General features: G+C 49.1%; 1 protein-coding gene across 3 annotated transcripts in view; it reads left to right on the forward strand.

Annotated features, from left to right (window-relative positions):
* Nucleotides 1-11,579, forward strand: part of FBXO21 (F-box protein 21) — a 33,276-nt gene extending 21,697 nt beyond the window's left edge. The window contains exons 10-12 of one of the 3 annotated variants that reach the window (XM_066260485.1): nucleotides 538-749; nucleotides 2,719-2,876; nucleotides 9,191-11,579. In XM_066260485.1, coding sequence (XP_066116582.1) covers nucleotides 538-749; nucleotides 2,719-2,876; nucleotides 9,191-9,378 — 558 coding nt within the window. In that variant the 3' untranslated portion in view covers nucleotides 9,379-11,579. The other 2 variants (XM_066260486.1, XM_066260488.1) reach the window with 2 other exon arrangements.
* The last annotated feature ends 1,595 nt before the right edge of the window (nucleotides 11,580-13,174 follow it).

Raw genomic sequence — 13,174 nt, forward strand, 5'->3', positions numbered from 1 at the left:
GGTAGTAACTTTATCAGAATTTGTATTTTCCCTGGAAGCCCAGGTATAATAGGAAGAATGTAACCTTGAGTTCTTCTACCAGCTAGTCACTTAAAGCCCATGGGGATATGGTTACTCCCTGCCCACTTGAGTATGAAATTTTGTTGTGGGTTAAAGTAATGGAAATGACCGGCAGGATTTCAGAATCCTGGTACACACCTTTGTTCTTTAAGTATAACATCAGAAACTAACCTGAGTCCTTTTGGTGGCTTCTTTGTGACCCCTTCTGCCTTCTCCAGCACTGAGGCAGCTCTGTCCGACATTCTCTTGATTAAAGCAGCTTAGCGTTTATTTTCCCAATCATGAGTGCAAGGAGACTTAAACTGTTCCCTTTCTGTGTGTAAAAGATTGAAGCCCACACAAAATCATAAGACCCTTGGGAGAGTTCCATTGGTTTGGGGACCCGGGCCGTCCTCAGGGCTCACCTTGCAGGTTAGGTAGGGCTAAATCCCAACACGGCAAAAGGGAAAAGGCCTAACTAAAAATATTATCACCTAGTCTTTTTGTCTCGTCTTGAAGGTGCTTGACATCCTCCAGCACATCCAAACCCTGGACCCCGGGCAGCACGGGGCCGTGGGTTATTTGGTGCAGCACACTCTGGAGCACATTGAGCGCAAAAAGGAGGACATTGGCGTGGAGGTGAAACTCCGCTCTGATGAGAAGCACAGGGATGTTTGCTACTCCATTGGGCTCATTATGAAGCACAAGAGGTGAGTGCCCACAGCGTGCGCCCCACCGTGGCTGCCGAGGACGCTGAGAGCCTATGAGCAGCGGCAGCGAAGCTCTTGAAGGGGACCTGACGGACGCCAAGCAGTGACCGCGCAGTCCCACCGCAGGAAGGCCGCCAGCTGAACCTAATCATTAACTTTTTTGTTTTTTAAGCAGGGACTCGCTTTCCTGACTGGGAGGTCTTCTGTTTTCAGCGACCTTTAGGTGTTTGACCCTTCTGGCGGGGGGATGGAAGCTGCTGGATAGAGCTGATGTCCTCACTGTCCTTGGATAGAGCTGGTCTCTCCTGTCCTCTTGTCCTCCGTCCCTCCTCTTCCTCCTGAGCCCCGTGGATTTAAGTTGCAGGAAGGGACTCACTGGGTTATTGAGGATGCTCACAGTCAGTTTGCTAGACAAAATTAAACTGTGCCCAAAATGATTGTCCTAATTTATATCCCACCAGCCGGCTGGGAGCTGACAGTTCCCATTCTTGCCAACGTGTGTTATTGCCAAACCTTTAAAATTGCACTTAGGTCGTAAATGGCAAGTGATGTTTCATTGTGGTTTTAATTTGCGTTTCCCTGATTACCTCCCAGATTGAGGTTCTTTCCTGAGGTTTGCTGGCATTTCAGGTTTCCCTGTATTAAATGCCCTTCTCGTATTTCGTTTCCGACCTGCGTGTGTTTTGCTCTGTGTACGTACTCAGTCTCTGTGTGCACCTGAGCTCCAAATGTCTTTTCCCAGGTTTCAGCTCGTGTTGTCATTCTTCTGTTGTTTCTGTTTTTATTTATTCTGGCGATTTCAAACATCTACGAGTAAAAAGGTGACTAGAATGAACCAGGCGATGCTCCCATGTCAGCCTCAGTGGTCAGAGTAGGGTCGGCCTCATTGTTCCCTCTCCGCCCACCCTTCCCTCCTCCTCCCAGGACGCAGAGACCAGGTGCCATTTCCTCTGTAGTCATTTCAGTGTAGCTCTGAAAGGTGAGCGCCCTCTCTTTTGTTAAAGATATATTACCTTCCTGTTGTCAGAGCTAAGAAAAAATAAACAAGTCCTCAACAGATAGGTAGGTAGGAAGGTAGGTAGGTGGATGGATGGACAGACAGATAGACAGACAGATGTTTGTTGAACCAGGGTCCTTTAATGCTGTCAGATTGATCAGTCTCTTCCTGCATGGATTGTATTTTTAGTACCTTGTTTAAGAAATTGTTTACTGTTCTGAGTGTCACAAAGCTAGCTTGAAATTTAAAGTTCTGCACTTTACATCTGGGTCCCGCTAAGAACCAGTGTTGTGCATTGTCAGGTCTGGGTCTTGATACCTTTTTCCATTTTGATAAACAGTTGTCCCATCACCCTGTCAAAAACTTGACTCTTTTTTTTTTTTTTTCATTTTTCTGAAGCTGGAAACAGGGAGAGACAGTCAGACAGACTCCCGCATGCGCCCGACCGGGATCCACCCGGCACTCCCACCAGGGGCGATGCTCTGCCCACCAGGGGACGATGCTCTGCCCATCCTGGGCGTCGCCATGTTGTGACCAGAGCCACTTTAGCGCCTGAGGCAGAGGCCACAGAGCCATCCCCAGCGCCCGGGCCATCTTTGCTCCAATGAAGCCTTGGCTACGGGAGGGGAAGAGAGAGACAGAGAGGAAAGCGCGGCGGAGGGGTGGAGAAGCAAATGGGCGCTTCTCCTGTGTGCCCTGGCCGGGAATCGAACCTGTATCCTCCGCACGCTAGGCCGACGCTCTACCACTGAGCCAACCGGCCAGGGCCTTGGCTCTTTTCTAATGGAAGTGCCAGACTGAGAAAAATAAGAGGGGTTTATAAAGAGGAGTGGGGTGTCCCAGAAAGTGACTCAGAGCAAAAGCAGGTTCATTTGTGAGAATGGGAGCTTCAGAGAAGCCAAGCCATCCTGTGTGTATTTCACAGTTGCCTGGATTCGAGAGTTGATTTGCCCTTGCTTTTATGTTAATTAGGTATGGCTATAACTGTGTGATCTATGGTTGGGACCCCACCTGTATGATGGGACACGAGTGGATTCGAAACATGAATGTCCACAGCCTGCCTCATGGCCACCATCAGCCTTTCTATAATGTTCTGGTGGAGGATGGTTCTTGCAGATACGCAGCCCAAGGTAAGTGGCTTGTTCTTGTCTGTACCTTCAATGATACCTGGGCGTGTATTAAACACACATTTGAGCACTCAGGCCCTGTGGGGACAGTCATCAGTTTCCCATAGCTCACCTCATTGGAGCTGATACATAGTTAACAAACATGGGTAGTATGCTCTGGTGGAGTCAGACCAGAGGTTGTCGCGAGGGTCCACCAAGTCGCCCCAGCCCCTGCCCCTATTCCAGTCACCACCTCAGCTAGGACCTTCTTCTAGTGTTCCTGCTGACCTCTGTTCTGATTGGCATTTGCCTTTGCCAATCAAATCTCAGTGCCTACTTCCCAGGCACTGCCACCGGCTTCCTCCAGGTAAGAAGGGTCAGCTTGGGCCCTGCCCTTACCGCCCAGGTTATTTTGCCCATTGTTATTCTGGCAATTTCAAACACCTACAAGTAAAAAGGTGACTAGAGCTAAGGTATAATATAATTGTCCTGCCTGTACCTCCATGCTTGAACTGGAGGGCGTGGAGGGGACACGATTGGGGGAGCTACCCTAGCACCCTCCTGTGCTCCCCCGACACCACTGCGGCCTGCAGCACTGGCTCTGCTGGAGGTGGGGGTGGTGGTAGGTGGGCCTCTGCCAGCCCTGACAAGTGCTCACCAGGCACCCCTGGGGCAGACAAATGGAGCCCATGGAGGCAGGGCAGGGGCAGAAAGGCCCTCTCTGTGAGTCGCCCTCTCTGTGAGTCGCCCTCTCCTGTGTTCCTCCGCGTAGTGGGCCGGACTTGCTGCGCGGCTGCCCGCGGAGGCATCACAGTCCTCGGTTATTAACAGGGAGCGCAAGTGCCAGCGTGCACTGCTGTGGCCCACCCCCTTGAGGGCTCCCGCTTCCATTGCTCTCATACGCTGTACCCGGAACCGGGTGCACATGGCGCCGTCCGTGTTTTCACCCACAGCGTGTGTCCGAGCCTGGGCAGCATGGCAGGGCCTCATCCAGGACCGTCATGCTGCACCTCTCTGTGTGACCTAGAGCGCGTTTGACCCAGTTCAGTGTTACTTAAGGTAAACGCCTCATTTGAAATATTAGGCATATAAAAATTTCAGAAATATCAGAAAGACTAAAAAAAGTTCATAGGAATTATTGTTGATTCATCAGAAACAGAGAGGACCACATATAGAGGAATTCTGTTTATTGAAACCACAGGTGTTAAGCTCTGTCCATCTAGTGATGAAATTCTAGGAGGGGTGATGTGTCCTCCCTGTCAGACCAAGGTTCTGATGTTGACTTCATTTCTGAAGCTGTGACAAATCTTATACTAATAATTTCTAAAAATCAACATGATTTGAAAATGAGTGATTTGTGGACATGACCGACCCCCCCCCCCAACACACACCATCACTTGGTAAGCAGTCACACCATACGTCACAGGGAGTGTCACGGTGATAAAGGCAGTTGTTTTGTGACCAACACTATGGGCCAGCACCCGGCTTCTCCTTGTGCCTTCCTTGCCCGTTATATAGGGTGGATCTGCAGACTTTCAATATTTGATATTTGGAGTTTCTAGAAACATCTATGTTAACTTAAAAGGGCTTTTTAGAGTAAGTGGAAGAGCATTTGGCTTTAGGTATTCTGCATTTGTTCAGTGTCCACAGTGACGAGTCAGGAATTCATCTCTGATCGTATCTTAGGTAAACATGCATTGCAAGGCTTAGAGTCACTACTACAGTGACTGTAAAAAAGTAACTTCTGATTGTCAGTTTTACAGTCTCTAAAACTGAGATTGAACTAAGTGATTGTGGGCACTGTTAGCAGCTTGCCTTTTCACATTTTAAATTCTGAGCCTTTTAGAAAATTCTTAACATCCAATCTTACCCTGTGGTAGCTGTCTACTTTTTTCTGCTAGAGGTTCTGTGGGCCCTGGCAGTGTTCTCTGGGCATCTGGCATGCCGGCTGGGTGCTGGCTATGTCCTGCAGAGCTGGAGAGGAGCCCTGTCAGGTCCCCCAGGGGGGCCTGGCGTGACATGTAGGGCTCCCTGGTGTCACCCCCTTACCTCTGTGGTCTGGTTAACTGTTTACACACATGCTCACTATACCCAGAGCCTTGTGTCCATCCCAGGCTCTCCTCTGGGCCCAAGCACACACTGCAGCCCACCCCACCCCCAAACTCTGCACGCAGGGGTTCTCCTGGTAGCTCAAATGCTCTTAACTGAATGCATTGTGCCACTTCTCATCCCCACCCCAGCATGGTGCCACCTGGGCCCCATCTCTTAACTTCTCTGCCCATCCCCTCATGTGTCCACCAAATCACACCAGTTCTGTCTCCTAAATGCATCTCATACCTGCATCTGCTTTTTCCATCCCTGTCTCCCCACCCCTCTCCGTGCCACAAACACTTCTTGCCTAAATTGCACTAACTTCCTAGCTGGCGCCCACCTGCAGGTGTGTCCTCCACGGGGTGTTTCCGTAGCAGCTGGAGAATCCTCCACTTGCTGCTGCTTCTGCCCGTCAGGAGTGTCCTGGCTGACTCAATCGGCCTGGCCCAGAGGTGACGCAGACCCTCTCACAGCTCATCGCTGTTCCTAGCCAGCTCGCTGTCTACGCCAGCCAGTTAGCTGGTTTCCTGAGATTGTCATTCCCTCAGGTCTTCACCCAGCTGGTTGTCCCTTATGGGCTTCCCCCACTGCCCTCACGTTTGGTCATCTGTCCCTGCTCTGCACTCCTGAGTACCTCCCCTTCTGAGTCATGGCACCTTCACCTCCAGTATTCCCCATTGATCGGGTCCCCTTGCTCCATCGTAAGCTCTGTGAGCTGAGCAAGTCTGCCCTGTTCTCGGATGGGTCCCTGGCACGCGGGTCATTGCAGACGATGCTCACATCTGGCAGAGGGAGGAAATCCCCGCCACAGGGAGAGGTTTGTAAACAGAGGTGCAAACAAGGAGGTATGTGCAAATAGTGTGTGAGCAAGGGGCCAACATTAATTTTAACAACTTTCATACATCCATGACCTAAGCACTCAATCATACATGTAGTAAGAATAAGGACATTTCACTGCATTTCCAGTTACAGCGTTGCACCTGACAAATAGAAATTAGTTTATAATATCTAATATTCAGTCATTCAGAGTTGCCAGCTGTCACAGAATAGCCTTTGTAGTGGTGTGTGTGTGTTCATTTTTACATTGTGATCCAACCAGGATTTATGCACAAATACAGGTTGTTGTATCTCCTGAGTCTCTAAGGAGAAAAACAGTTCCTTGTTCCTCATTTTTTTTCTTTGTTCACAAGACTGACTTTTTGAAGACTCCAGCTGGTTATCCTGTATTCTGTCTAACTTTCTGGATTGGTCATACTGTTTGCTTATCTGTGTGTTGTCTGTAAACTGGGTGTTAAGCCCGAGGCGTGATCAGATCAGGGCAGCATTTCTGGCAGGGATACTCATCATCAGATGCCGAGTGGGTCACGTCGCCTCTCGTCCTGAGGCCTGCAGGGCTCGCTGTCCATTGTCAGTGGGCGGATTCTGGTCACTTGGCTAAGATAATGATTCACTGTAAGGGACATTTTTCCTTTTGTAATTAATGAGAAACTTGTGGAATCACACTGTGGCATCTTCCCCAGTGACCTTTCTCCTTATGCTGGTGTGAGCAGCTATTGAATCACCTTGCTTAAGTGATTACGCGAGCATTGCAAATTGATGATTTTCCAAGGCTGTTTGTTATTGCTTCCACTTCTGTAAATGAGAGCTTTTCTCCCCTGCCATACCTTTTGCCTCTCCCCTCCCCACTGCTGTCTTTCTTCTCTCTCACCCCTCCCATCCCCCTTCCCCCCTCCCCATTTCCCTCTCCACCTCCACCTCCACCTCTCCTTCTTCCTCCCATAGATTCTTGGATTTTTTTTTTAATTTTTATTTATTTATTTCTTTTAAAGAGGGGGGAGAGAGAGAGAGAGAGAGAAAGAGAGAGAGAAAGGGGGGGAGGAGCAGGAAGCATCAACTCCTATATGTGCCTTGACCAGACAAGTGCAGGGTTTTGAACCAGAGACCTCAGCATTCCAGGTCGATGCTTTATCCACTATGCCACCACAGGTCAGGCAGATTCCTGGATTTTTATTTAGTCGATGTGTTACAATCATTTGGAATGATTTTTTTTTTTACTCAAATTGGCCCATATTTAGCCAGTAGGAGAGACCTTGAGAGGCTAATTTTAAAAAAACACTTATTTAAATGTTTTTTAGCATTTCTGGGTTAACTTATTTACATTAAATTTTGTTTTACAACTATTTCTTGATCTAAATTTTCAGACTTTGGCTCCATAACCACCTGGGTAGAACCCAAGTAATGAATACTCTTCTAATTGTTAGTTCTTTACAGAGGGTAGATTTAAACCACTTGCATGCACAGTATCTTCCAATAGTTTTATTCTTCACCAGGGAATTTTCCCAACAATGTGTTAGACTGCACCTAAATCCTAATGGAGGGAGACAGCATCTGGCGTGTTTATCATGTTCTCCACTAGGGGGCAGGCTGCAGCAATCTCCCCCAGGTAGGGGGCGGCATCTCCTCTCTGCTGCTGGGGGAATGAGTATCACCCGTGCTCTGAGCTTCAATCAGCTGCTGGTATTGAAATGAGGCATTGATCTGTGCCATGGACATCAGTTCTTAACATATGTTCTGTATATAAGGATAAAGCACCTCGTACAATGCTTGGTATATGTGTACCCTCACCAAATGTGAGCTTCCGTTTCTGTAATTTGTCCTACATTTGCAAACTAAAGTTTCTACAATACCCCCCCACACACACACACACACACACACAGTCAGTGGCGGTCTGCGCACACTGGCACGTGTGCGAGGATGCCTGATGTGAGGGCTGGAGTATCCGATTTCAGCTGGTGCAGAGGGGAGTTTGGTGCTCTCTTTTAAATGGTGAAAATCTCTGACCTGGCGGTTCCATCCTTCAGTAAAGGGCATCTTCGCTGCCAGTGCCATTTGGAAACATGCTTTCTTTTTTTTTATGTTTTTTACATTTACTGCATTTTCCAATGACAGCAACTACGTGCCCAGTTTCAGAGAGCCCGGTTAGAAGGCGACGCTCTGCCCCGTGCCCCCAGGCTCATTCTCAGGGTATTTGTCTGCACTCCCAGCCCCTCGTGGGGTCTCTGCAGCATGTGCCTGTTCTCCAGCTGCTGAGCATTCCGCCAAATGTTGTGCCATCCTGTACACAGTGACCTGCAGTGGGTGCCTCAGACGTGATGCTGGGACAGCCGCCTCGTGGCTATTCTGTGCACCCAGGGGAGGCAGTGCCTCTGGGTGGGGCACCCCATGGCCTGGGTGCGTTGCAGGATGTTTGGGGTGATGCACTGCGCTGTGGGTGTGAGTTAGCCGTCGGCCAGGCGTGTGCAGAGTCTCTCCTGAATTAATTCCAGTGGTAGGCTATGCATAGTGTGGCTTCGTACTGGTGGGGACCGAGAGTGTACCAGTCCACAGTCAGAGCTGAAGGGTGCCCGCTCCTTCCTGGTGGGGGGGCCACACCCAGTCTTGGGCTGGTGAGGAAAGATCAGACACACTGTCCTCTCATTGGGCCGATGCAGAGCCGTTTTCCAAATAGTTTTTGGGGAGAAGCCATCTGAAAGGATTTGAGGCTTTTAAAGTACCTTGCCTGTACAGTCACCCTTTTTGTTACTACATTTTAAAGTAATCTTATTTTTATTTCTTCCTCTGGTCATGAAGTAGAGAACAGGGTGTGGAGATTTCCTAGGAGAGGATAGAGATGCCATACCCCACATGCATGGATCGGCTAGGGGTGCTACTCCTGCTGGTCTCCCACCTCCCTGCGAGGGCCTGGCCTTCTGGGGGTGGAGGCACACGGCTGGCATTGGAAGGGGGGACGGGGTGGGCAGTGTGGCCTGTGTGGGAGGAGTCCATGTTAGAGGACGAGGCTGGCAGGTCGAGACTGGTCACCGGTGATGTGGAGGCTTCGGCAGCTCGGCGCCAGTGGAAGCGGAGCAGGCTAGGATGCCCTTGTCCGTGTGTTTGTGTCCGATCAGGTCGGAGGACCGTGGTGACTCTCTGGTTTGCCAGTCCCCGGGAGACCGCTGGAGCATCGCTGGAGAATAGGAAAGTACTCCTGTTGGTGTGGAGCTGCTGGGGGCCCTGTGCCACCACCCCTCTGTTCCCCGGTTGCCACCTGCTACCTCTTTGCTGTTAGCCCCTCCACATTCCATAGCCCCGTCTTTCCTTTAACTCCACCTCAGACGTGCTACTGAACACGGTTGCTAGGAGGTTCTCTGGATAAAAGATGCCTCAGGAAAGTCCATCTTAACGAGAATGTGCCTCTTTATCAACAGAAAACTTGGAGTATAATGTGGAGCCTCAAGAAATCTCGCACCCCGATGTCGGACGCTATTTCTCAGAGTTCACGGGCACGCACTACATCCCGAACGCGGAGCTAGAACTCCGCTACCCGGAGGATCTGGAGTCTGTGTACGAGACGGTGCAGAACATTTATAGTGCAAAGAAAGAGAGCCCGGAGTAGCGTCCAGGCGAGGACATTGTACCTTTGCTGCTAGAGAACAGGATTCCAGAAGTCTCCACAGATCCCTCTGGACTTGTACCAGCGGGAAGCCACTTAGCCCGGGGTGCTGGGTGCCGCCTGTGAGCTTCAGCAGCCTGTGCTCTCCTCCAGCCGCAAAGACGATGTTGCTCTCCGCCTACACTAGTGAAGTCTCTGAAGGGCACTGTGTCCAGTGGCATGGCTTGTCTGCTCATCCTGTGGTGACAGTTTATGACATTCTGTCTTCATGAGGTTTCACCGTCAACACTCTTCTCAACTTTTTTCTTTTTTTTTATTCACTCTTCATTCTGTCTGTCTTACATTTGTCTCTGAACATTTCCTTTGCTGGAAGGTGGGGTTATAAGTTTGCAGTAGTTTCTTTCTGATCTTTCTGGGTGTGTGCAGTCCCGAGTCAGGCTGTGGGCCTTTGGAGCCTGAATTTAGTTGCTTACTCAGAGTTGACACTAAGTGGTTCCTGCCGCATCTTAGAGATTAACAAACTAATGGTAATCAGAATCATTTGCATTTATTTTTTCTAATATGTGAAACAGATTTTTGGGCTTCTTTTTCTGTATTTGAAGTAGGAGAATGAGTTTTTCTCCTAGATTTATGCTCCTATCTCTATGACTCATTAGTTTTCACTTTATTACATGAGATTCTTTGAGAAAGTGCATAGTAACGGCCATGGTGGTGGGTTTTTCCATGTTTACTATTACCCCTTTAAAGAACTTTTTTTTCATTTTAAAACTATACTATCGCAAATAGATCTTAAATCAGTGATGAGTTCTCTTTATAGTAGGAAGTACAATCTGATGTTAAAGTGTTTGCTTTTTGAAATTATACTTTAGGGTCTCCAAAGACGTAAAATTGAGATTTCGCTTTTATAACCAGAAGTAATGAACCTTAAAAATGAAAAAAAGAAAAGAAAGGAGGTCTCCCGCGCCCCCTCCCCATCATTCCTGAGACGACCGTCAGGTCCTTTCTGAACGTGGCAGGGCAGAGAGAAACAGGCCTTGCACTGGAAGAATGTTAAGGCGGGTGGGAAAGACGAGGAGTGTGGTCTGCTTTCTCAGGTCACTGTGGCTGTGAAAGCTCCAGGTCCCGCGGGGCAGGTCCACCCCCTGACTCGGACCCACCGGCTTCCTTGCCATGTGACTGAGCAGTGAAGGCCGCCCCATACCCCCGTGTGCAGCTCTGGGGACCCCCCCCCCCCAGCCTGCCAGGTCTCTAGCAGGGTCGTCTTGCAGTTCACCTGTCCAGGTAACCCACGTCTGGGGCCAGGGCCTCATTACTTTGTTCTGTGAGTTTGAAAGAACCCAAGTTGATCTAGTGAATGAGGCTTTAGGGGGCGGGGACCCAGGCCCTCCCCTCTGCTTGTGTTCATCTGCATGCAGTATTTTCACACCACATCTGATGCCTGCCTCCCGTTGATTCTTTAGAAACCCTGGGATGACCGAGCTTTAGGGACTCCACCCTAAGACACTTAGTAGCGGGTGAAGGCCGAGTTAAGCTGTCATTAGAGAGAAGTGGAGAGGGGGCCGGCCTGCTGCTTCCAGCCTGAATTGGTTGTCGCCCAGTGTCCACGTTCCTCGTCAAAGCTCAAGTCCAACAATATTGGGTTTGTCTTTGAAATTGTGATCATTCACAGCTCCCAGCCTGCCTGACATGGGGGTTTTACACTAACTACTCTGCTTTAAAGGGGAAAATGAGGAAGTGGGGGGTCAATACTGATGAGGTACATTACTAAGAAACGGCAGAGTGTGCTGAGAACCCTGATTGTGGGCTATCTGGTTTGATGTCCTTTTTTCATAGAGTAATGTCAAAGCCAAGAAAGATGGTTTTCCCTTTACTGACCTGGTGTAAATATGTACCTAGACTGCTTTTAAATATTTCTTCGTGAATGCTTCACTTGGCTCCAGGAGGCCTCTGTCACCTATGTAACTTGGTATTTGGGCACTTTATATTTTTCTAAAAACGTGTTTTGGAACCTGTACTCTAATAAATCATAACTTTCTTTCTAAAATTTTTCCAAAGCTTTCCCCTTTCAAAAAGTCCTGTTATAAAAGTAGAACTTTGAGTAATGTTATAATATTAAGTGTTTGGATATAGTAACTTCTCTTCTGTTGAATGCCAAGATGATGATTATTTTGTACAATGATTAATAAAAGGAACTTACACAGAGACACCACACACGGCCCACCTGAGTCCGTGACGGGAGCAGAGAGCCCGCCGTGACCGGTAGCAGGACATCTCCCACTTCTCTTCTGATCAAAACAGGCAACAAATTTGCTCTGCTGAAATTTTTCTTAACGTTGTTGAGTGAACAGGATATCTTTAGACTATGGTTTTCCTGCCAAACGTGAATTTTGTAAGCTCACTCGTACTCTTGAGAGCGTCTGGTTATAATGCAAAGACTGTCGCTTTTTAATGATGCTGAAGTGTGTGTTTGTACAAGGAGGACCTGATGTGCTTTGAGGGAAACCCAGGTTCCCCGGGTGGTGTTCACGTCGACCCAAAAGCCGCGCAGCACACAGCCTGTCCAGGATGTCCTGTGCAGTCCCCATTCGCTGTGGTGTCACCAGGTATGGAAGGAAAAGTTCGTGGGCTGAACAGAGTCACCAGTTCCCTACGCAGCGGTGTGTCTCAAAGCCTGTAACATGCTGCTGGGCGTCGTGACTTTTTTCCAAGAGTGCGTGGTTTGCCTGTTTTCCTGACTTCTTAGACCATGGACCTTCCCTCCCCAGACACGCGCGTGCACACACACATACACAGCGCCCCTGAGGTCCCCTGCGTGCAGACTTCCCTTGGGAAACGCAGTCTCAGTGAGACCCTGGTCACGTCCAACACTAATCCACCTGATCATCAGTCCAGTTTTGCCAAGCATCTCACTTGGAAACAGGATCCATCTAATCGGATTCTGAAAGGCCGGCTCTCTGCTGTCTCTGCCCTGAACCCCCCTCATAGATCTTCACTGTTAAGTGCACTCACCCAGTAAAATTGTTTTCTTGTGGAAACCAGCACTAAAGACTAACTAAATCTACGTTGTACCATGTCTGCTTGCTCTGATTTTGAAATGCCGCGGTCTTCCCTAATGTATTCTGTTGAGACGCGCTTCCACGCCCTCGGCTTCCTTCTGCTGCCGCCAAGTCCCTCTGCTTCTAAGGGGAAATGGCACCTTTCCCTTAGTTCATGTTCCGGGTACAGGAGATCGAACGACCAGCAGCTCATCTGAACGTATCCCATGACCGTCATAATCAAGGTGTTTGTCTTTTTGTTTCTGGGAGGGGGGAGATGAGGACTTCGACCCTGTGGCCGTTTATTTTGAGGAGACATGAATAGCTGTATTGCGTGTTTTGCTTTGTCTTGCTTGCTTGCTTTGAGCCAGGCACGGCCCAAACTGTCACCAACCCTCACGGCGACTCTAAGGCAGGGCCAGATAGTGAACCTCTGTCTGGGCTGCATATTGTCGCTGTCACCTACTTCTCTTTGTTTAAAAAAATAAAATGTGTACCAAACATTCTGAGCCCGGGGCTGTGCAGACACAGGCTGAAGGCTGGATGTGGCCCGCGCACAGGCCATCGTTGCCAACCCCGGTGGGGGTGGTCCTGCCTGGCGTTCCGCTGTATAGATGGGGCATTGCGCGCCCTGCTCGTTTATAGATGGGAAACCTGGCATTAGACAGCCACACTACTGACTACCTCGCAATGTTTTTATCCTTTGCCTTGCAGCAACTTTAACTTCTAAACTTTCACTTCTGAAAATTTTAAATCAAGGGAAA

The sequence above is a fragment of the Saccopteryx bilineata genome, chromosome 2 (assembly GCF_036850765.1).
Source record: "Saccopteryx bilineata isolate mSacBil1 chromosome 2, mSacBil1_pri_phased_curated, whole genome shotgun sequence".
NCBI classification, from domain to species: domain Eukaryota; kingdom Metazoa; phylum Chordata; class Mammalia; order Chiroptera; family Emballonuridae; genus Saccopteryx; species Saccopteryx bilineata.